The sequence below is a fragment of the Suncus etruscus genome, chromosome 18 (genome assembly GCF_024139225.1).
Source record: "Suncus etruscus isolate mSunEtr1 chromosome 18, mSunEtr1.pri.cur, whole genome shotgun sequence".
Taxonomy (NCBI): domain Eukaryota; kingdom Metazoa; phylum Chordata; class Mammalia; order Eulipotyphla; family Soricidae; genus Suncus; species Suncus etruscus.
The window spans coordinates 56,320,484-56,344,818 of record NC_064865.1 but is presented as its reverse complement, the minus strand read 5'-3'; the positions used below and the strand labels follow the sequence as shown (position 1 = coordinate 56,344,818).

Below are 24,335 nucleotides of genomic sequence, written 5' to 3'. Positions count from 1 at the left end.
GGAAGGCCATATTCCCATTGTTTAGGCAGACTCTGGGGTGGATGGGAGAGTGGAATCCTGACCCAGGTATTAAATTGATAGCTACAAGATCTTGTCTCACTACGCTAAGTATCAAGTTCAATCTATAAGGTGTGAACATCAGTGCCAGTAACTCTTCATAAGTTCTTGGGAAGATGAAATGAGGTAATTCCCGACCTGGGACCAAATACAATAAGCATTGCTTTTTCAGATCATACATTAGTTACTTTGCTTAGGCTTCTACATGCTTTTTACTATAACGATAACCTTGAGTTTTTGAGGTTTTATATCGAGCCTATTTGTCTGGCCTTAAATTACCTTGCCTGCTTCTTCTATATACTCAGCCTGGCCACAAAGCAAACCCGCCTCTCTCTAGTTTAAGAGAAATCTCTTAGAGGCAGGAACCATTGAGCTCAGACTTGAAGGATATCTTTTTATTTGATTTTCTGTTTGGGGGGCCATACCCAGCGATGCTCAGGGGTTACTTACTCCTGACGTTGCAATCAGGAATGACACCTAGTAGGGCTCAGAGAATTGAACCTGGATTAGCCATGTGCAAGACAAGTACCCTACCCGCCTCCTTAAAGGGTATCTTGAGACCAGCCAGGGGTACAAGGTTAACAATGGATCTTTTAAGGGAATGGGGGGGAGTCATAGGTTATTCATATTTTTCATTCATTCACCAATGTATTCAAGATACAAGAGATATTGTGATGAACCAAAGACCAAATCCTAACTCAAGTAGAAGTTTTGAGAGAGAAAGAGAGAGACTGACTGACTCTAATGCAACATTGGAGAATGTTAAGAGCCATGAAGTGAGATTAGGGGAGACTGCCATTTTCCATAAAGTACTCTGAAGTACCTTTTTCTGAGGAACTCATTTTCAGGCAGAAACTTGGATAAAGGAGCAAGCTACCTATAGGAAGAACATTCTAGGAAGAAGGGACAAGAGCCGTTTTGGTATTCTGAATCTTATGTGAAACTCAAGTTAGATGAAGGTTCCCCCAGGAGGAGCAATGAGATCCCTGGGATTTACTCCGAATATATTAGGAATGGTATAAAAAAAATTTAAGGGAGCCCACACCATGTAGTGCTCAGGATTTTCTTCTCACTGTACACTTAGGGATCACTCCTGGCAGAACTCTGAAGACCATGTGGAGTGCTAGGGATCAAACCTGGGTCAGCTGTGTGCAAGGCAAGCATCCAACTCACTGTTCTCAGGCCCCAAAATAATAGGTTTTTTAAACTAGGGAAATATTATGTTCCACTTCAGGTTTTGACTACTGGTTTGGACACTTACTTTTTAGTTGCTAATATCTGAAAGACATTGACTTTTTTTTTTTAATGCTCAAAACTTTTTATTTGACTTAGCAGTGATCAGCAAGCCATGAGCTGCATGCGGCTCTTTACACTTTTATTTTTTTTGGTGTGGTTTTTGGGTCACACCCGGCAGTGCTCAGCAGTTATTCCTGGCTCCATGCTCAGAAATTATTCCTGGCAGGCACCTTGCCTCTATGCTATCTCTCCGGCCGGATCTTTACACATTTTAATGCCCTCTTCTGTGTGCTGGGCGGCCACTCCAGGAGTCAGGACTGCTCCTAGACTCTGTCACTGCTAAGGAGCAGAGTCCTGACTCCTGGAGTGGCCGCCCGGGACACAGAAGAGTCGCATTAAAAAGTGTAAAGTCGAGGCTTGCCGACCAATGATAGGGTAATCCCTGGTACTGCAGTGCTGCTATTTTTTTAATAATATATATTTTTTTGGGGGGGGGTCACACCCAGTAGTGCTCAGGGGTTACTCCTGGCTATCTGCTCAGAAATAGCTCCTGGCAGGCACAGGGGACCATATGGGACACCAGGATTCGAACCAACCGCCTTTGGTCCTGGATCAGCTGCTTGCAAGGCAAACGCCGCTGTGCTATCTCTCCGGGCCCTTAATAATATATTTAAGCACCATTATTTGATTTTGAAATTATATAAAAAGTAAGCATAGAGGATGAGCTCAATCAATATTAGGGGTTTTGTGTATATAAGGATGGAAATAGGAAGACGGGGATATGGATTAAGGCAAGAGTAAAAATTGTGGGCTAGGCATGAGACCTTGGTTCAGTCCCAAGCATAACCAAGAAAAAAGAAAGAAATGAATAGAAGCTACCATTTGTTTAACCTTGCTGAGACCTAGACTGATTCTTTTACTGACAGTTTCAGTCCTGTAGCAGCTAGGAGTCCAATAACATCTTACCTATTCTAGCTAAGGGGAAATTGGAGCTCAAGGAAGCTAAGTAATGCACTCATGTTCTCACAACTAAAAAGTAGAATGGACCGGGAAGGTGGTACTAAAGGTAAGGTGTCTGCCTTGCAAGCGCTAGCGTAGGACAGACCGTGGTTCCAAGCAGCCCATCCAGGACCTAAGGTGGTTGGTTTGAATCCCGGCATCCCATATGGTGTCGTTCCCCCCCACCCCCCCCCCCACCACCCCCCCCACCCCCCGTGCCTGCCAAGAGCTATTTCTGAGCAGACAGCCAGGAGTAACCCCTGAGCACCGCCGGGTGTGGCCCAAGAACAAAAAAAAAAAAAAGTAGAATGGAATTTTGAGCCCAAATCTGATTCCAGGATTTGAACATTCAGTTTTTAGCTGATATAATATACAACTCTCAACTAGTATATTCTTTAAAGACAAAATTTTTTAATTTTGAAATAATTTCACATATAAAATTAGACCAAATAATACATAAATGTTCATATATTTATGATCCCTAATGTAAAAGAAGATATACATTTTTGACAAATTTGCTCTAGCATTCTCCTTGTTCTTCTATATGCCAACACAGTACACATATATTTTTTTTCTGAACCTTTTGAGAGTAAATTGTAGACTTCATGCCTATTAAAACTAAGTGTGAAGCCCAAAAGTTTGAAGACATGAAAAGTCTTAAAAATAATTAAGCCCCCCCCCCAAAAAAAAAAATTCAAACACTTGATGGGGCCGGTGAGGTGGCGCTAGAGGTAAAGGTGTCTGCCTTGCAAGCGGTTCGATACCCCGTCGTCCCCCCAAGCCAGGGGCAATTTCTGAGCGCTTAGCCAGGAGTAACCCCTTAGCATCAAACGGGTGTGGCCAAAAAAAAAAAAAAAAAAAAGAATTAAGCCCAAAAGTCTTCTCTTTTATGCATAGTGCTACAAGTGCTACATGCCATCCTAAGGAAAACTGAAAAACTAGTCACTCAGATTTTTTCCTGTGAAGCTATATTTTTTTCCCCAGAAATTTAGTTGAGAGTTGAATTTAGTTGAAACCAATTGTTTTGTTTAGGTCACACCCGGAAGTGCTCAGGGTTTACTCCTGGCACTGTACTCAAGGGTCACTGCTGGTGGTACTCGGGGGACCATGTGGGTTGCTGAGGATTGAACTCAAGGGTAGCAGTATGCAAGGCAAGTGCCTACCCACTGTACTAGTGCTCCAGCCCATCTTTCCTCCACCTCCTTAATACTTCTCTATTCTGGGGGTGGAGTGACAGTACCACAAGTAGGATACTTGCCTAGCACATGGCTGATCCAGATTCATTCACTCCTGACCTCACAAGGACTACATAACCAGTGGTAAGCCCTGAACAAACCACCATGTAGGTTCTCCCGATCCCCCCAAAAATTCTCTGTTCTTTGACTGTGAGATAGTACATTGGTGAGGGCACATTGGGGCTAGATCACCAGCTCCATATGCTCCCCCGTCCCGACATTTTTGTTGAGATGTAGCCCTGGAGACTGCGAAACACCTCCAGGGGGTGCCCAGGTAATTCCAGTATTCAGGGCCTGCAAAGCCCTGTGTCCCTGGTCCTCAGCATCGAAACTCTGACCTGATTAGCTATGTGTGACAAGAAGTGACCTCCCAGCCTCCAAACACCAACAAAAACACCTCTGTTACAAAGATCACAATCAGGAGAATTTCATGGGACACTGTTAACTCATTTTCAAGCCAAATATGGCACTAGTAAGTTTACTTTTTAGTAGGGAATGAAAGTGAATCATCATCCAAAATCCAGTCTATTATCACCTCTCTCATTGTTGTGTCTTCATAGTGGAACATAACTTCAGTCTTTGTCCCTCTGAATCATGCCTGTTTTAAACAAAGATATATACCACATCTGCTCTAAATAGTCTTCTGTTTCGGGATTCCAAGTTTTGGTTATTGTGAATAATGCTATTATGAATATACAGGTGCACGTACCCTTTTGAAATAGCTAATATCCTTCAGATAAATGCTAGGAGTATTAGTAATAGATTGTTTTGAATTTAGTGGGGAGGTTTTTTTTGTTTGAAAGATACTTCATGCCATTTTCAAAAGATGTTTCAGCAATTTGCATTCCTGCTGACAGTGTACAGTTCTCACATCTTTGCACACACTTTTACCCAGTATTTTTACTTTTTTTTAAAAAAAGCATGCATCTCATAGTTGACCATAATACATTTGTTTCCAGATAAATGAGAGCAAATTATTTTAAAATGAATCGAAAGAAAAAAGAAAAGGAAGAGAAAAAAATTTTTAAAAGAAAGAAAGAATAAGTACAGTGGCAGGCACATTTTTGAAAATTAGTGTATTTCAATGAAGTAATTAACACAATGGTAGTAAGCTCTTGTTGTTAGTTGTCCGTTCTCTTAAACTGGTATGTTCCTGTAGGGATGACAGCATCATACAAATGAAGTTGTCCAGAAATTCAAAGTACTATTACTGATACTGCAGCTTTTAGGGGCATGTTCTCAGCTGCCAGACTTCCTGGAAGAAGGAAGATAAGGGTGGGGGGAAGGTGCCTGCACTCACTCCAAAAAGCCCTAGTGTATCAGCCCAAATACCAGCATACCTGAAATTTGGTCAGATTAGTGTCCCCAAAGAGAATCATAGAGGAGTGGTGAGGCAGGGCCATTGATGCAAAGTGGTGATTCTGGGTGATAGATGTAGCAAGTGTAGCTTTGGCAGAGCAGTGGGTTGGCCCACCTTATCCTCCCAAGATTGCCAGCGTTCTGCTCCCTGGTTGGTTTATTCATGATTTTTCATGGCTTGGTTTACATCTCTTTCAAGAAAAGAGTATATGGAGCTGGCTCAGTGTGAAGTACCATGTATTTATGGGCCACCTCTGTTTTTGGAAGTATCTTTTCAGATCTTTTGCCCATTTTTTGATCAAGTTGTTGAGTTATATATTTGGATGTTAATTCCTTGTCAGATGTCTAATAGGTAAATATCTTTTCCCAGTTCCATGGTTATTTTTTTAGTATTTGTGGTAGTTTTTGGAATTTGATTTGTTCTCAAATGTTAGCTGTAGGGATCGGAGAGATAGTACAACAGTTGGGTGTTTTGCATGCAGCCAATCCAGGACAGATGGTAGTTCGAATCCCTGCATCCCATATGGTCCTGCGTGCCTGCCAAGAGTAACCCCTAAGCCCCGCTGTTATGACCCCCCCAAAAAAATAAAATGTTTGATATGTATATATATATATGTATATATGTATATATATATATATCTCTAATTTGACCTCATCCTAGATGTTTTTTACTTTTGTTTTCCTTGACATTTCAGTTGAGTTCCCAAAGGATCTTGGAGAGGGGGTAAAGGGCAACAGATAAGGAACTATACTTAACTAACCCCAGTTTAAACCCTGGCACCTCAGATAGTCCACTCAGCACTGCCAGGAATGATTCCTGAGTGCAAAGCCAGGTGTAAGGCTAGAGCATTGCCGGGTGTGGCTTCAAACTAAAAAGATCTCTGATGTTGGGCCCGGAGAGATAGCACAGCGGCGTTTGCCTTGCAAGCAGCCGATCCAGGACCAAAGGTGGTTGGTTCGAATCCCAGTGTCCCATATGGTCCCCTGTGCCTGCCAGGAGCTATTTCTGAGCAGACAGCCAGGAGTAACCCCTGAGCACCGCCGTGTGTGGCCCAAAAACCAAAAAAAAAAAAAAAAAAAAATCTCTGATGTTGACCTTCTGGAGTGTATTGCTTATCAAGTTTCTGCTTTATAGTTTGGGACCTAATAATCAAGTCTTCATTTTGAATTCATTTTTCTCCTCACGATTTTCCTTTTCTTATGCTCTTATTTTGCAGAATGAGTTTTTTCCCTTGAGATGTCAATTCTCAGGGCCAGGAAATAAAGACTGCTTTGTATCTATCTGAATTCTGCGTAAGTAGTTCCCCCATATTTTAAAGTACTTTCTCTGTCCTAGATTGTACCTCATTAGAGATAAAATTAACTGACATTTTTTGTGGCCTTCCGTCCTTTTCCTTTATTAGATAAGAACACCAGTAGAATTTCAAGAACCCATTCATGCACTTAGATGTTTATTGAGGACCATTAGCATACCTGGCATTGCTCTGTGTGCTAAAGAATAAATAGCAGGGGCCAGAGAGAGCATGGAGGTTGCCTTACATGCAGAAGGAACCATATGGTTCCCCGAGCCTGTCAGGAGTAATTTCTGAGCATAGGGCCAGGACTAATTCCTGAGCGCTGCCGGGTATGACCAAAAAAAACAAAACAAAACAAACAAACAAAAAAGAATAAACAGCAAACTGGGCAAATATCCATACCATATTTTAGCAATAAACAATAAATCAGTGAGTAAATTATATAGTCTGTATAGAAAATGATGTGTCATGGAGTAAAATTAGGCAGGAAAAAGGTATTTTAAATAGGATGGGCAGGAAAGGCCTACTTAAGAAGTGACATTTAGCCAGAGAGATAGCACGGTGAGAGGATATTTGCCTTGCCTGCGGCCAACACTGGACAAACCCGGGTTCAATTCCCAGCATCCCATATGGTTCCTCAAGCTTGCCAGGAGCAATTTCTGAGCACAGAGCCAGGAGTAACCCCTGAGCACCACTGGGTGTAACCTAAAAACAAAACACAAAATTAAGTGACATTTAGAGTCTTCAGAAGTGACACAGAGGTTAAGTATTTCTATTCTGCGGACTCCAGTTCAGTCCAGCACCATACAGTCCTTCGAGCTTCATTAAGGTCATATCCTCAGATTTGGCCCTTGCATTGTGCCACTGGCTATGGCTTTCCCCTTTCAAAAAATGAAGTGACATCTAAAGAATTGCTCAAGGAATTAAGAGAGAGTTTACACATTGTTGGAGGAAGATTATGGGAAACAAAGGCAGAGACTGTGGATAGAGTGTATCTAGATAAGGAATATGCAGGAAATCACTTTGGATGGTAATGTGCAGAGAAGAATATAAAAGGTCAGAGAGGCTGCAGCAGGGGTTAGTAAATTAGCAGATGGGGAACTTCTTGGGGCTCTGATGAAAGGAAGCCACTGAAGGGAACAACCAAAGAACATAGTCTGATGTAAGTTTTAATATACTTACATTCCCACAGAACTAAGAGTGTAGGTAGCTTAGTGATAAAAATGATGATAAATTGAGGCTGGAACAGTTACAGCAGGTTTTCGCTCTGCATTCGGCTGACCCAAGTTTAATTCCTGGCACTTCATATAGTCCCCAAAGTCCACCAAGAATGATTCATGAGAAACAGAGCTATGAGTAACCCCTGACCACCATCAGGTGTAACCTAAAAACTAAATAAAATAAAAGGATAATTAGTTCACAAGGTTTACCATAACAAAATTCCATAGACTAGACAGGTAAATGTATATTCTCACAGTTATGGAAGTTGGAGTCCAAGATCAAACTGACGAGCTCAATTTCTTCTGGGCTTAACCACATTTTCTCATTGCCCTTTAATTGTATTCCCTCCAGTACACATTCATCTCCACTCCCTCTGTGAATCGCATTGCCTCATCTTTGTTAGTACACGAGTCAGAATATATTAAGCTGGGGCCGGTGAGGTAGCGCTAGAGGTAAGGTGTCTGCCTTGCAAGCGCTAGCCAAGGAAAGGACCACGGTTCGATCCCCCGGTGTCCCATATGGTCCCCCCAAGCCAGGGGCAATTTCTGAGCGCGTAGCCAGGAATAACCCCTGAGCATCTAACGGGTGTGGCCTGAAAAACCAAAAAAAAAAAAATATATATATATATATATATTAAGATTTATTTCTCTCTCCACAAGATACAAAATGTTAGCTCATGCTAAAAATGTTAGGTCACACTAACATTTTTTTAACTAATTTTAACCTTACTCTCTAGAGCTCTTGTCTCCAAATACAGTAGAAGTCTTAGGTTGTGGGGCAAGTTGTGGCAGGGAAGATGGGGCACCCAGTTCAGCCTCTAAACAATGAACAGTTAGGAAATTACTATAGTAACCCAAGTGAGAGAAATAAGAGTTGTTTAGACCAAAAGTATTAACAATAAATTGATGAGAAGTGGTTGATTTCTTGTTTTTAGAATGGAACCAAGGAGTGTTTTGACTTCCTTGTAGATTGTGAGACTGAAATGGGAGGATGACTCCAAGGTTTTAACTGAGAAAATGGATTTGGCCATAAACTCAGATGATATAGATGATGGGTAGAGTAGATATGCTGACTTCCTAAGACTAGTATGAAATATTTAGCTTTAGACATTCTGCTTTATAAAAGAAAATAGTAGTGAGGTTCTTTGTTGCAGAGGCCCAAGGCTGACAGGATACAGTGTTGTAAGGCTCACGGGCCCATGGGACATGGTTTCCAGGTGGGCCTCATGCCAACTTGGGGGCGCCAACATATAGGCCCAAGACAGAGAGAGAAGAGGAGAGAAAGAGAAACCCAAGTACATTTTTTATTTTTCATGGAGTCTGAGGCCTGCCACCACTGCTGCCTGGGGTTTCAGAGAGAGGAAGAAAGATTTAGATGAAAATTCACCAGCCAGAGGTGACTGAGGGAGGCCCTGGTACAAAATAGAAAGAAAAGGGAATAGAAACAAAGCAGGCAGCATATCTTTGATGCTTTATCTCTGCTGCCCCCCTTTCCCCTCCCACTCACCCCCCAACACACACACACACACACACACACACACACACACACACACCAGCAGGCTCTGCTCTGTTCACATCCTGGGTCCCCTCTCAAAGGCCCAAGTTTTTCCTTTTATACCCAGCATGACAAAGGAACATGTCCAGGGGGTGTGTCCGGGTTCAGCAGTCATTACAGTGGGGGTATCCAAGGGGCATGTCCAAGTTCAACTGCCATATACTTTGTAATACCTTAGATTTTGAGATTGAGACACAATAATGTATACCTTAGTGATTCATACATTTCATATTATTTTTAGTGACTAATTTTTCTAGTAACTATGAGGGTGCTTTATGACTCATGTAGACAATCCCATAGAATTCTGAGTTCTATTTATATGAATTAATAAGGTGAACCTCTGAACTAGATGAGAAACACTTTAACCAAGGTTAGACCATGAGAGAAAAGACCCTTTGAACAGCAGCAAAAGTATGAGAAACTGACTGAAGTGCACTGATATGCAAAGAGGGAAAAGAATTGAGTCAGATTTACTTTGGTCTTACAGGTTTCTAACGAAAGTTGTTTTGGTGGAATGGTGCGTGTGAATGGATATGGTGAACAAACTAATTATTGTTGATGATGATAGTTGATGACCAAGGGTCACTTGATTGTGGTACTCATGGTACTTGGTTGTGGTGCTCATGGAGGATTACAGATCAGGTTGCAATTACATGCACACTTGACCACAATGTTTTCTCTTTCATCATTGTAGAGAGAAGAAAAGCCTAGTACAAAAGCATATGCAAATCTACGACTTTGCTTATCATGAGCAATACAGTGATTAACCTATTGTTTAACCTTAATAAGTAAGGTAATTTCTATGATTAATCCATTTGACATAAAGAAACTAAGAACAAGATGCTAAAGGAACTCTCCTAACATCAGACTGCTGAGGAGTCTGTCTTCTCTGGCTACCAAGACTTCTAATGACCAGCACTGTGTGTTTTCTCTAAGCTTACAAGGAGTGATCCCCGAGTGTAGAGCAAGAAGGAAGCTCTCAGTGTACCAATGCTATCCACCCTCCAAAAAAGTCTTCCTGATACTATAACCATAGCGTGGCAATTGTTTTTGTAGTAACAAAGAAGAGATCAGGATTAGATAATTACACTGAGAACCATCATAACAAAATGTAACTGTATGAGGGAAGTTGAAAGCCGGTGTGGGGTGGGGAGGAGGGACACTTGGGACATTGGTGATGAGAATGTTGCACTGATGAAGGGTCTTAAAAAATAAAATAACTTAAAAATAAAAAAGAATTTAGACATTGTAGCTTACATGAAAGAAATGAGCTATCTAACTCAGCAGTACAATATATTAAAAAATAAATAAATAAAACAAGAAGAGAACTACAAAGGCTAAAATCTGAGGCAGAATTTCTTTTCTGCAGCATTTTAATTTTGAGTATTTTTTTTAAGTTTTTTTTTGGGGGGGTCGAGTATTTTCTTAATCATAATAATAATATTGCTACTTTGTCTTATAGGTTTGGCAGTACCAAATAAAGAATGAATGTATATGATACTGGAAACCTCTGGAATAAAATTAGAAGACCTAAAATAGATGTCTCATTTAAGCTCTTATCAAGAAAATGACTTTGAAGAAATTGGTGAGTCAAGAAGACCACTAGAAAACTCCCTAAGAGAGAGACATAGAAAATGTATTCTTCTGAAGAAAGATATAATCAGAGAACTCAAAAAAGAAAACTATGTCATGTTCACCCTCAGAAGGGTAAAAAGATGTTTATTCGTGTACATGAGATTACTCAAATAGATGATCAGATATACCAGTGCCTTGAACGTAAGCAAAACTTCTGTGAAAACTTAGCTTTTATGTGTGAGCGAACCCACACTGGGGAGAAACCTTATAAATGTGATATGTGTGAAAAAGCATTTATCCAAAGCTCAGATCTTGTGTCACATCAGAGGATCCACAACTATGAGAAACCATATAAATGTAGCAAATGTGAGAAGAGCTTTTGGCACCACTTAGCCCTTTCAGGACACCAGAGAACACATGCCGGTAAAAAATACTACACATGTGATATTTGTGGCAAGAATTTTGGTCAGAGCTCTGATCTCCTTGTCCACCAGCGAAGTCATACAGGTGAAAAACCGTATTTATGTAGCGAATGTGATAAATGTTTCAGTCGAAGTACAAACCTCATAAGGCACCGAAGAACTCACACGGGAGAGAAACCATTTAAGTGTCTGGAGTGCGAAAAAGCTTTTAGTGGGAAATCAGATCTCATTAGCCACCAGAGAACTCATACTGGTGAAAGGCCCTACAAATGTAATAAGTGTGAGAAAAGCTACCGACACCGTTCAGCCTTTATTGTTCATAAGAGAGTTCATACTGGGGAGAAGCCCTATAAATGCGGTGCCTGTGAGAAATGCTTTGGCCAGAAATCAGACCTCATTGTCCACCAGAGAGTCCACACAGGTGAAAAACCGTATAAATGTTTGGAATGTATGAGAAGTTTCACACGAAGTGCCAACCTAATCAGGCACCAGGCAACTCACACACACACTTTTAAATGCCTTGAATATGAGAAAAGTTTCAACTGTAGCTCAGACCTCATTGTGCACCAGAGAATTCACATGGAAGAGAAGCCCCATCAGTGGACTACATGTGAAAATGGCTTCCTCCTTGGCATGGACTTTGTGGCCCAACAGAAAATGAGAACTCAAACAGAGGAGTTGCATTACAAATACAATGTGTGTGATAAAAGCTTCCACCAGAGTTCAGCCCTTATTCAACATCAAACAATCCACCTCAGTGAAAAACCTTATATCTATAATGTGGGTGAAAAAGGTCTTGAGCTCAGTCCTCCCCATGCATCAGAAATTTCACATATGTCTTGACCAGACAAAAATGTTACCAAATGGTAACATTTAAGACTCACTCCGATTAAAAAAAAAAAAAACTATAGGTAAATCACAGACTTTCTCCTCAGACCTCAGATTTCAGTGGGGACCAGTGAATCTGCAGTTAGAAGAAATGAGATAGTTCGCAGAAAGCTGCCCTTATTAGTCACTCAGATGAGAAACCTTACAAATGCCCTAAGTTTTGAGAAACCTTTAGTCAAGCTCGTGTGTAATCTTCCACAAGAGAATTCAGAGGTTAGGAAGCTGACAAAGGCAATGAATGTAAGAATGTCAATGCTTCCCCTCTCTTCATTCCAAGAGAATGCGTATCAGAGTTCTTTCTAAATGTCCTCAGTGTCAGCCATGCTCACAGTATGCACAGCTCTTTGGACTTCAGAAAACCCACAATGGAGAGAGAACCCAGCGAGAGTGAAAAAAGCTTCTGACAGAACTCTTGATTTACCTGTCAGTGAAGCCATGTGCATGAAAATGTGTATATTTCTCTTGAATGTGGAAAAAACATGAGCTTAGAGCACCTTCTTAGGTTTTCAACAAAAAAAATGCCCTATTTTAAGGAAAGACTTTCCAAAATTTTATATTAATGATCAGCTCTTATGGTGGTACCCCAGGGAACTCACATAAGTTCAGACTAATACCAAGTCTGAAGAAAAAAAAATAATAATAAAGCCTTCTTTGAAACTCCTACCTTAATGAGCCCCAGAGAGCCTACTCTGCCAAGAAATTTGCTCTAGTGAGAGATCAAATGGTGGACAATGTACATAATAATAGTTGTGCAAAGAATGTTCTCATAGTTGATTGGCCCATGTGGTCTAGATGGTTTTAACTGAATATGTAAACTTCTCTAGACACTCGGAAGATTTTTCGGGAAGGAATTCTAGGGTGAGTCAGAGTAGACCTGATGGGTAACTCAGGTGAAGATGTTTTTCTGTTATCTGAAACACTCATAATTGCTTTACTTTCATGTTTAAAATTTTGGAAATCCAATAAAGGAAAGGACAGTAATAGAAGTGTGGCATATGTTACTATTGGGGAAATGAAAGTATATGGACTCTGCCTCTGATGATTTTTTATTGTTATTGGCTAGAATGCAGATTAGTGTGTTGATAGTAACATGGGAATTTTTGCAGGTAGTCTGAGAACTAAGCAGCTAAGGAGTAGCTGTCCTAATCAAAACTCCCAAGAGTTGCTCTGGAGGGCCAGCCTCATAAAGAGGCAGAGTATTTGCCTGTTTTTTAGTGAGTTAAGGCATATCCTCAAAAGTTTCCTTTTCCTTAAAAAGCCTTGCGGATTATCAATAGCAATTAAAGTGTTTGTTTCAATTCAGAAATGCAGCCTAGAATTGTTCTTTGGCTAATACCCATATTTTTTTGGTGTCTTCCTTTATCATTTCTCTTCAGAGATAAGGTCCACTCATTGCAAAATGGTCAAGGGAAGACTGGAAGGTTGGAACCTGAGTAACAGAATACAGACGAATGCTTGCTAATGGAGGAACTACATTTTATTTTTTAAGTATCATGACTCCAAAGCTGGTATCTTTATTCCACTATTCTTCAGATCAAATGATAGCACATTAAGCTCCATAGTGATGTGTCCTTTAATTTACTTTGGTTATGCCAATAATAAAAAGAGGGTATATTTTATTCTCAGGTGTGCAATCACAACAGGAGGTGTATATTGCACTTGAAATGCAGGATTCTGAATACTAGAAGGCTAAAGGCTGATTGATTTATCAGAAGATTAAAGATAAATTTCTCTTCAATTTATCCTATTTAACAGGGTAATATGAATATTGTTAACATTCTCTAGAAATATAATCCAGGGATTAATAATGGACATTTCAGAGATTTTTTTCTTCCCTTAAAAGACAATATGAATATATAAGCTTTCTTGCATTTGGACTCTAGGATATAGAAGTTTGTCACTGCTAGCCTAAGCCACTGGAACCAGAGTGGTATGCTGACTCACTAAAGGTGACAGACTGCCTATCTTGCTTGTGACTTAACTTTGATGCTAGTAGCTGGTTGGTGAGTTTGATCATCTGGTCAATGATTATAGCTCATAATAAGGAATCAATCCTAGAGTAATTTTTTCATTTAAAACCCACCTGAAATTTTATTGGATGTATTTTAATATATCTCATATGGCTGTCATACCTTGAAAATTTGCCCTCTATGATGAAACATAAATGTATTTATTTCTCTTTGAAAACCATGCCTATGGAACCAGAACAATCTTACAGTGGGTGAGGTGCGAACCTTGCATGTGGCTAACCTGGGTTCAATCCTCGGCATCCCATATGATTCCTCAAGTTTTCCAGGAGTGATTCCTGAGTGCAAAGCCTTGAGTAATCCCTGAGCATTGCTGGTAGCAACCCCAAATGAAAATCATGCCTAGCACTACTGTGGTTGACTATTAGGAGACTTCACATAGTATCAGCTGTACAACATGGTGGCAATGGAAATAAATCTGTGGCTACTTACTATGATGCAGGGAAGGAAGCCATTGGTATTACAGGACAGTAATTTAACTTGTAACTGTCTTATCCTCAAAAGTGGTTCATAACTCAGAGTGCTCAGGGTATAAAGTAAATGAGGACTCGTAACGTGGGGGAAAGGTGTTTCACAGAGCATAACCTGAGATTGGAGAGACCACTAGAGAGCCTGTAGCCCAACTAGAAGGTGACTTCTGGGAAGGATGGAGGTTCCTTGGAACAGTGTCAACCTATATCTACCTCAGGTAAGTAGCTACAGAATTTTTTTCAAAAGATTTCAGACCAATTAAGATGCTTGTGTTCAATCAATGTATTTCTATGTGTTGCTGTTTTGTTTTTCCCTTCATTCTGAATAAATATTGGCTTGGAAAAATTCCCTCTTGTGTCTCCTGTATTAAAAAACATGTTTCCTGCACTTGTATAAGAATAAAACATGGGCCTGGAGAGATAGCACAGCGGTGTTTGCCTTGCAAGCAGCCGATCCAGGACTAAAGATGGTTGGTTCGAATCCCGGTGACCCATATGGTCCCCCGTGCCTGCCAGGAGCTAATTCTGAGCAGACAACCAGGAGTAACCCCTGAGCAATGCTGGGTGTGCCCCCCCCCCAAAAAAAAGAATAAAACATAACTCAAGAATCATTCCACATTGTATGCTTATATAAAATCTTTCACATTGTAAACTTTAAATATCTTAGAGTCTTGTCAATTTTACCGGAAAAGTGGGTATATTTAAGGCCGTGAGGGTGGATCATATGACCATCTCTAGAATTCTAAAAATCTTTTTAGTTGCTAAGGCAGAATGAATGGAAAACTCTTTGCTCTATGGAGTTTGAATCCTGGAAACACCAACTGTTTTACTTCTCTACCACAAAGAGGAGTAATAGCTTAACCAGTGATGGCTAACCTTTTTGAGCCCGCATGCCCAAACTGTCGCACAAAACCAAAGAATTTCCTCAAAAGTGCCAGCACGTCAATTAAACGTTAATAACAAGACTGTAGTATCTAAAAACTATGTGGCACACACTGCATATCTTATTTGCAGACCTTCACGCATGCCAACTGCAAGGCCTTTGTGTGCCATTGCTGGCACGCATGCCATAGGTTCACCATTGTGGGAACTAACCATGCGTTAGGCCAAGTTCAGTAACATCAAAATTATCTGGTTCAAGTAATTGATAACCCTCTAAAATAAAGAGACAAATGTGTTGCTTTGCACAGGGCTGACCTTGGTTCTATCTCTGGTCCCCTACAATCTTCCAGGAGTGATACCTGAGTGCAAAGACAAGTATGCCCAGCACAGTTGGATGTGGTCCCAAAATAATTTAAGGAAAACTTGCATAGGTCCCAATAGAATCCACATACACTTGAGATAGAGTTCTACTTATTTGTTGGTATAGGCAAGAGATATAGTACGAAAAGGATGACACTAATCTTCCAGTGGGACTTCACACCAGTTTATTATGCCCATAGATCTGAGAATGCGATGAGTCTGTTAAGTGGTTTTCATTATTTGAGAAAGATGTTGAGTAGATGGAGATGAAAAGGTGGAAATGGTATAGGGTAGATAATTGGTCCTAACATTGATGGAGAGTGAGTGAGTGCAGAGAACAAGGCTTTGCAGCCTTCAGGATTTTTGTCTCAATTATGATGGTGCAGGGCCAGGGAAATGCCACAATTAGCAGGTACTTGCCTTGCACAACGTCATCCAGGTTCGATCACTGAATTACATACGGTCTCCAAGCTATTACCTTTAGGAGTGATCTCTGAGCTCAGAGCTAGGAGTAACTCCTAAGCATAAAGGGATTTGGCCCAAGATTTTTTTCTTAATGTTACATCTCAACATGTAGATGTGCTGGTGAGAAATATTTCTGGGGAAAAGCATCAATTGCATCTTCCATAAACAACTGGAAGATCGTCTCTAGGGAGCAGGAAGGGTATGATGCATGCCAATACACATCACAGTGTTTCTACAATAGTACATTTATTCTTGGAGGGGTCAAGCCCAGTGATGCTCAAAATTTACTCCTGGCTCTGCACTGAAAAATTATTCCTGGTACAGAATATCACCTATATGTGGCATTTAGAATAATTGCATTAAGAAATGCAATGACCTAAATGGGCGTTGTCTCGAACACCCGTGGCACCAGATCATAGCAAGACAAAGGAAAGAACTGAGTGGAGGAGGTGAAAATGAAAAGATGGGGGCCAGGAGACAAGCAGTCTCAGGTACATTGGTGAGTTAAAAAAAAAAAAGGGCAGAACTAAATCCAAGCCAAGACAACAACAATGGAATCAAGAGACCCAATCTCTAGCAAGCTAAACTTTAAGAGGGCCTGTTTAAAGGACTGGGTGGGTGTGGTGGGAGGGCAAAGGGTGGTGGTTGGGATACACTTTGGGAACATGGTGGAAAGAGGTTGATACTGGTGGTGGAATTGGCCCTGGTTCATTGTCAGAAACCCAACTATGAAGGACTTCGTAAATCACAGTGATTTCAACAAAATTAAGTTTAAAAGAAAGAAATTACTTGCTGCCAGTGCTCAAGGGGACTATCGGGATGTCAGAAATCAAATCCAGATTGGCTGCAAGCAAAGCAATGCCCTAACCATACTACTGCTCTAGCCTCTACTATTGCTCTTCCTGGAGAAAAGCTTGTAGCACCACTGAAGCAGTCTTGTTTCACATTCCAATGGTTTAGCTAGTGCCATCACTTTGACCAAGCACAGATTTGGCCATGAAAGCAATGAGAGAGGATAGAGACCATTAATCCTTGCAGCTGAGATTTTGAGTGTTCTAGCACATCGTTCAGTAGTGACGCAGCATTAGCACATTGGTCAGTGTAATAAGAGAAAGAGCAGGACTTGTGGAAGAAAGAACTCTTTCTTGTCCTTTAGCTTCAGGACCCATCTCCAAAGTCTCTGCAACTATCATACTCAGGACTCTTCGTCTCAATTGCCTGACTCAGTTGTGTTTACATAAGTGAAAGTGAGAAGCAAACACTCTTTATTGCTAAACCTGGACCTCTCTAAAAGAGCCTTAGTGTTATAGATGGAAATGGTTAGAGCTGTTTTGATAGACAGGGAGACACTTTGGGGCGGGTGAGTCTAATCAGTTTCTGAATAAGCCACTTAGAACAGAGAAGTGATATCTGAGTGGGCCAGGCCTGGAAAGGGAAAGGTGTAGACCAAATGCTGCTGCCTTGTCTCTGCAGAGAAATGTCTGGTCATTGGAGCCCTCTTCTTGACTTCAACAAATCTCTTTATCCTTCAAAATTGTGTCCTGATTTCCCTAGATGTGTCAAATACATTTTCTTCTGCCTTTGCAACATTTCATCTTCAACAGGTCATTTATTCATTCCTTCAGAGATATTTTCTCTTAATGTCTTCTTGTTTTTGTTCTGTTTAGGTATCACACATAGCAGTTCTCAGAGCTTACTCCTGTCTCTTTGCACAGAGATTACTCCTGGAGGGTTCAGAAGACCATATGAGGTGCCGGGGATAGAACCAAGGCTAGTTGTATGCAAGATGAACGCCCTTCCCACTGTCCTATCACTCCAACTGTTCATTTTTCACATGGGAACCAATGCTCTTTCATTCTTTGTTTTGAAAAAGGAAATGTGGGGAGGTGACATGAAGGGCTGGAGCACATGTATGGTTGCCTTTCCAGCACTATATTTTCCTCCAAACACTGCTATGTAACTCCCAACAAAACCAGACAAGTTATAGGGCTGAAGAGATAGTATATCAGGTCAAGTGTTTGCCTTGCAAGTAGCCAACCCAGGTTCAGTACTCAGCAACATATATGATCCTTGGGGCCGAAGAGATAGCATAGAAGTAAGGCATTTGCCTTTCATGCAGAAGATCATTGGTTCGAATCCCAGAATCCCAGATGGTCCCCCGAGCCTGCCAGGAATAATTTCTGAGCATAGAGCCAGGAATAACCCCTGAGTGCTGCCAGGTGTGACCCAACCCCCCTAAAAATTAAATAAATAAATAAATAAATAAATAAAATATATGATCCTTACAGCCCTTTCAGTAATGATCCCTGATCCACTCAGCTGGTTTGATGCCTCAGCACTGTTTATGGTCCCCTGGTTATCACTGGATGTGACTTCCCCCAAAAAAGAACTGTAAGGCCAGAATGTAAACATTCCTCAGGAAAGGTCTCAAACCTGACCTAACCAGTTTTCTGAACAATTTCTAGTTCACCTCTAATCATCTCTATTTGTTGCATGTTTCACCTTTCTACATAGACGTGTTTCTCCTCGGAGGGTTATCAGGGATGTTGCAGATGTCTAGGCTTACATGATTCCAAACCAAGCAATATTGAGAACAGGCCACATACCTTCCAAATATTTTTTAGAATTAATTTAGTCACAAATCTATACATGGCAGAAAGTCATATGTGCATGGCTAGCAATGTGACTGCTGAATCCCACACTTCAGTGATTATAGATTAAAATATTATTCTCAAAAATAATTCTTAAAGGCATGGTAGATAGTACAGTGGATAGGGCATTTACCTTGCTTATAGTCAGAACAGGTTCAATCCCCGGCACCATATATGGCCCCTCAAGCTCTGCCAGGAGTGATCCCTGACTGTACAGCCAGGAGTACTACTGAGTATAGCCAGGTATGCCCCAGAACACCCCCCAAAAGAGATATAAAACAATTTTAGTTGGGCCTGGAGAGATAGCACAGCGGCGTTTGCCTTGCAAGCAGCCGATCCAGGACCAAAGGTGGTTGGTTCGAATACCGGTGTCCCCTATTCTGAACGCCTGATGTTTCTCAATAATAGGACTGAGATATCTCTGTCTTAATCCTTGAGATATCTCTCTCTAACTCATTACAAACAAGTTAGTCTTACCCCCCAAAGACTTAAAAGAGTTACCATTTGAAAATGCCACACCAGGGCCCAGAGAGATAGCACAGTGGTGTTTGCCTTGCAAGCAGCTGATCCAGGACCAAAGGTGGTTGGTTCGAATCCCGGTGTCCCATATGGTCCCCCATGTCTGCCAGGAGCTATTTCTGAGCAGATAGCCAGGAGTCACCCCTGAGCACCGCCAGGTGTGGCCCAAAAACCAAAAAAGAAAAAAAAAAAAAGAAAGAAAGAAAGAAAGAGAAAGAGAGAGAAAGAAAGAAAGAAAGAAAGAAAGAAAGAAAGAAAGAAAGAAAGAAAGAAAGAAAGAAAGAAAGAGAAAGAAAGAAAGAAAGAAAGAAAGAAAGAAAGAAAGAAAGAAAGAAAGAAAGAAAGAAAGAAAAAGAGAGAAAGAAAGAAAGAAAAAGAAAGAAAAATGCCACACCACCAACATCCAAAAATAATTCACTCAGATTCCACCATAATAACCCCAGTTTCCCAGATAAGAAAAATCTTTGAATAATTGAGCTTTTGATTTCATAATCATAAGCTCACATCAACATGATGATGCAACTTGAGAGTTGGTGATTTTTCTCTGGAGCTTTCCCTTCCAAAATTACTTTTTCTCCCAGTTCTTATGGGGAGTTAGGTAAGATAGTTTGTTTTGTCATTCGTTGGATCCACTGGGGCCAGGAAATTGGAGGGATGACTACTTTTTTTCTGTGTGCCTAATGAGGCACTCGGGAAACCTGGTCCCCATGGTAATGAAAGCTATTATAGGTGTCTGTCTCTGCTTCACTCAAACATCATTTCTATTTCGGGGGCTAAGGTCATGAACCCCTGCTCCTCACTTAGTGCTTGACTGTATCTCCAAAAGTTTCATAACAGAGCCAAAGCAACAGATCAGTGGGTAGGGAATATGCTTTGCATATTGCTGACCCAAATTCAAACCCTAGCATCTCGCAGGGTTCCCCAAGCCTTCCAGGAGTAATTCCTGAGTGCAAATCAGAAGTAAGCCCTGAACACTGCCCGGTGTGGCCCCCAAACAAAAACAATCAAAAACTGCCTAACCTTATTATCAAGAGGAGCATTGACCATTATCTCAAAGGTGAGAAATACATCATCATAAAATCAGTCAAGAACTTCTCCCAGGTAAGATTTTAATAGTGGAGATCTCAGTATTCTGGGGGGTGCACACCTGGCTGTGTTCTGCATTCTGGGATCACTCCTGGCAGGCTGAGAGGACCATACCAGGTGCCAGGGGTTGAACCTGGGTCAGTTGAATCCACAGCACGTGCCGTACTCACTTTTTATCTCACCAGCTCCTGTCAATATTCTTTAAATGTTTTACTATGGAAAATTTCAGAATCACTTAAAACAAGATGGCATAATGAACCTGCAGGTATACCAATAGATGCACTAAAAATGTTTCTGTGTACAAATGAGATTCAGTACTTATCTACTGGTAATTCCCTATACTGATTAGTAGATATCCCCAATTTCCCACACTAAAAAAATGCATGGGCACCCTTGCTTTTAAGTTACTGTTTTGTAACTAACAAGTGAAATATTCCAAGGAACCCCCTTTGCTAAAACACCCAACTCTGTGAGTAGGAGCAAACCCCCCCCAATCATCTGCTAGAGTTTCAGAGACTCTGAGCTTGTAGCTGTTGGCTTGTTTCCTAAGAGCTACCTACTCAGAGCATAGCTAAGAGGACACAGAGTAAGAAAGACAACAGCTTTATAAGTGTCTGTACATTGTCTCCTCCTGCTATAGCTGATAGATTTTTCAACATGGGTCTAGTGAAATCCACCATCTGGGCCTGGTGTGTGTGTGTGTGTGTGTGTGTGTGTGAGAGAGAGAGAGAGAGAGAGAGAGAGAGAGAGAGAGAGAGAGAGAGAGAGAGAGAGAGAGAGAGAGAGAGAGAGAGAGAGAGAGAAAGAGAGAGAGAGAGAGAGAGAGTAGTTTGCAACCCAGTTACTTCCCAGTGCCTTCACTCTATATTTCTGATTTCTGCTTCTCTTGTCTGCACTGGGGCAGCCCCATGAGTGGGTCCAACCAGTCGAGCGTGTCCGAGTTCCTCCTCCTGGGATTCTCCCAGCAGCCCCCACAGCAGCAGCTGCTCTTCATGCTGCTATTCCTGAGCATGTACGTGGCCACGGTGCTGGGGAACCTGCTCATCATCCTGGCCATCAGCGTGGACTCCCGCCTGCACACCCCCATGTACTTCTTCCTGTCCAACCTGTCCTTTGTGGACATCTGCTTCTCCTCCTCCTCGGTCCCCAAGGTGCTGAGCAACCACGTCCTGGGGACTCAGGCCATCTCCTTCTCGGGCTGCTTTGTGCAACTCTATTTTCTGATCGTGCTAGCGGACATGGACAATTTCCTCTTGGCCGTGATGGCCTACGACCGCTTCGTGGCCGTGTGTCACCCCTTACACTATGCCACCAAGATGACACCGAGGCTGTGTGCTGGCCTGGTGGCCGGCTCGTGGCTCGTGGCCCACTTCAATGCCCTGCTGCACACCTTGCTGGCGGCTCGCCTGTCCTTCTGCGCGGACAATATCATCCCGCACTTCTTCTGCGACGTCCCCCTCCTCCTGCGACTGTCCTGCTCCTCCACACAGCTCAACGAGATGATGATCCTCGTGGAGGCCGGGTTGCTCATGCTGATTCCCTTCGTCTGCATCCTGGTCTCCTACCTCCTCATCACCGGTGCTGTCCTCCGCGTGCCCTCGGCCAAGGGCAAGTGGAAGGCCTTCTCCACCTGCGGCTCCCACCTGGCCGTGGTGTCCCTCTTCTATGGCACCATCATCTTCTTGTACTTCAACCCTTTTTCCTCACACTCTGCTCATTCGGACATTGTAGCCGCTATGATGTATATGGTAGTGACGCCCATGCTCAACCCTTTCATCTACAGCCTGAGGAACAAGGACATCAAAGGAGGCCTGAAGAAGTTGGTGGCTGTGAAATTGAGTCACTCATGATGGATATTCATTTAAAAATTATTTTTTATTTGAGAAGACTGGCTTCTAAGGAAATGCTGGATTGCTGTGTTGTTGTTGTTGTTGTTGTTTTGCAAAGTAAAAGTCTATTTGCAGAGAACAACACTCTGACACATGTTAGTCAGATGAGAGAGCATTGTAACTTAACTCTACCACTTGACTTGTATATTTGCACGTGTAAGAGTCGGTTCCGTTGACAGCATCACAATGATTACATGAAAAAGAATTATTTTGAGATGAACTTAAATGAAGAGAGAGGGTTTCTTATGACCAAGTAGTTCTACTATTCACTTATCATTGTTCCCCTGTATAAGGTGGGTTTATCATTGATTATCTGAAAGAAGAATTCATGCCAAAAGGGAATAATGAAGCAGCTTGAGAAAAATGGCTAGAAAGGGCCGATCACTGTATCTAGGCATGTAGAACTTGATTTTATTTGGAGGCCATACCCACTTGTGGTCAGGGCTCACTGCTGGCTTTATGCTCAGAGATCACTCCTGGTAGTGCTCATAAGTACCTAACCTACTGTACTCTATATCTGGCCCTTTAGGAAATAAATATCTTCCACAATCTCAGAGCCTAACTATGCCATCAATTGCACACAACACCCTGGTTGTTGTTGTTGTTGTTTTTAATATAGAAATACTTGCATAGGGAACAATATTGTCTTTGATTTTCCACAGTTTTGCTTTCTCTGCCTCCCATTCCCACATTGTATAAATTTATTTGACTACTCTACTAGATCAAATAGATTTTGTTTTATGGGACTCGTTAGTATCTTTGTAAAACCATTTGGGTGGTGAATTGTTTTAATTTTTATTTATAAAACTCCTTATCCTTCCTTCTATCCTAAATGAGAGTCTAGCAGCCTAGGGTAAAAGTCATTTTCCTTCAGAATTTCAAAAATCTTGTGCTATTACTGTTTTGTATGACTTCTGTGGATAAGTTTGTCATTTAGCTCCTGAGGATTTCTTTATATGCAGTTATTTATTTCCAAGATGACTAAACTATTATTTGGTTTTTTTTTAGCCTTTTATAATATCATGGAATGTATCTGCTTAAATTTTTTTTTTTTTTTTTTTTTGGTTTTTGGGCCACACCCGGCGATGCTCAGGGGTTACTCCTGGCTGTCTGCTCAGAAATAGCTCCTGGCAGGCACGGGGGACCATATGGGACACCGGGATTCGAACCAACCACCTTTGGTCCTGGATCGGCTGCTTGCAAGGCAAACGCCGCTGTGCTATCTCTCCGGGCCCAAATTTTTTGTTTTTGTTTTTGGGCTACACCCGGCGGTGCTCAGGGGTTACTCCTGGCTATCTGCTCAGAAATACCTCCTGGCAGGCACGGGGGACCATATGGGATGCGGGGATTCGAACCAACCACCTTAGGTCCTAAATCAGCTGCTCGCAAGGCAAACGCCACTGCGCTATAAATTAATTTTATTTGGGGTTTTGTTTTGTTTTGTTGCTGTTTGGATGTTTATTTTTTTCTCCAAAAAGGAAAGGAAAAAAGGAAAGTGCATTATTTATTCAAACAAGGTTTCTATTGAAACCTCTTTTCCCCCCCTTCTTCTGGGGCCCCTATAATGAGCGTGTGTCACTCGACAAATTTCCAAAGGACTATACACTCTTGAAACATGATTATTTTTCCTATTTGCTGTTTAGTTATGTATTCCACCTCTATACTTTCCAATTTACTACTATCTTTTGTGTCCTGTTAAATCCCTCTAGTGTAGTATTTAGTTTATCTGTTATCAATCCATTCCTCCTTTCTCCCTCCTCTCGTCAGGTTCTCTCCCACCTTCCCTCTCTTACACAAATATTTCTTATTGTGACTCAATAGTTTGCTTTTTGTTTTTTGGTTTTTTTTTTTTTTTTTGGTTTTTGGGTCACACCCGGCAGCACTCAGGGGTTACTCCTGGCACTCAGAAATCACTCCTGGCAGGCTCAGGGGACCATATGGGATACCACTGTCCTTCTGCATGCAACGCAAACGCCTTACCTCCATGCTATCTCTCGGCCCCCTCGATAAAATTTTTTCCGCCCCTATTTTTTTCAATAAAGTTTTTTATGTTTGAGGCACACCCTGCAGTGTTCATGGGCTACTCCTGACTCTATGCTTGAGGGTCACTCCTAGCAGTGCTCAGACCATATGGGGCCAGGAATT

General features: G+C 41.6%; 4 protein-coding genes across 4 annotated transcripts in view; 3 read left to right on the top strand and 1 right to left on the bottom strand.

Moving 5' to 3' along the window:
• LOC125996117 (histone H2A type 1-B) overlaps positions 1-24,335 on the top strand; it is a 949,462-nt gene that overhangs the window by 545,845 nt on the left and 379,282 nt on the right. The gene's annotated exons all lie outside the window — the stretch shown is intronic.
• Positions 1-24,335, bottom strand: part of LOC125996127 (histone H2A type 1-C) — a 363,461-nt gene that overhangs the window by 37,593 nt on the left and 301,533 nt on the right. The gene's annotated exons all lie outside the window — the stretch shown is intronic.
• On the top strand, positions 10,463-12,075 carry ZNF322 (zinc finger protein 322). The gene has a single exon (XM_049764993.1). The coding sequence runs from the start codon at positions 10,591-10,593 to the stop codon at positions 11,794-11,796; it is 1,206 nt and encodes a 401-aa protein (XP_049620950.1). The 5' UTR covers positions 10,463-10,590; the 3' UTR covers positions 11,797-12,075.
• On the top strand, positions 21,210-22,151 carry LOC125995862 (olfactory receptor 1361-like). Its single transcript, XM_049764828.1, has one exon. The coding sequence runs from the start codon at positions 21,210-21,212 to the stop codon at positions 22,149-22,151; it is 942 nt and encodes a 313-aa protein (XP_049620785.1).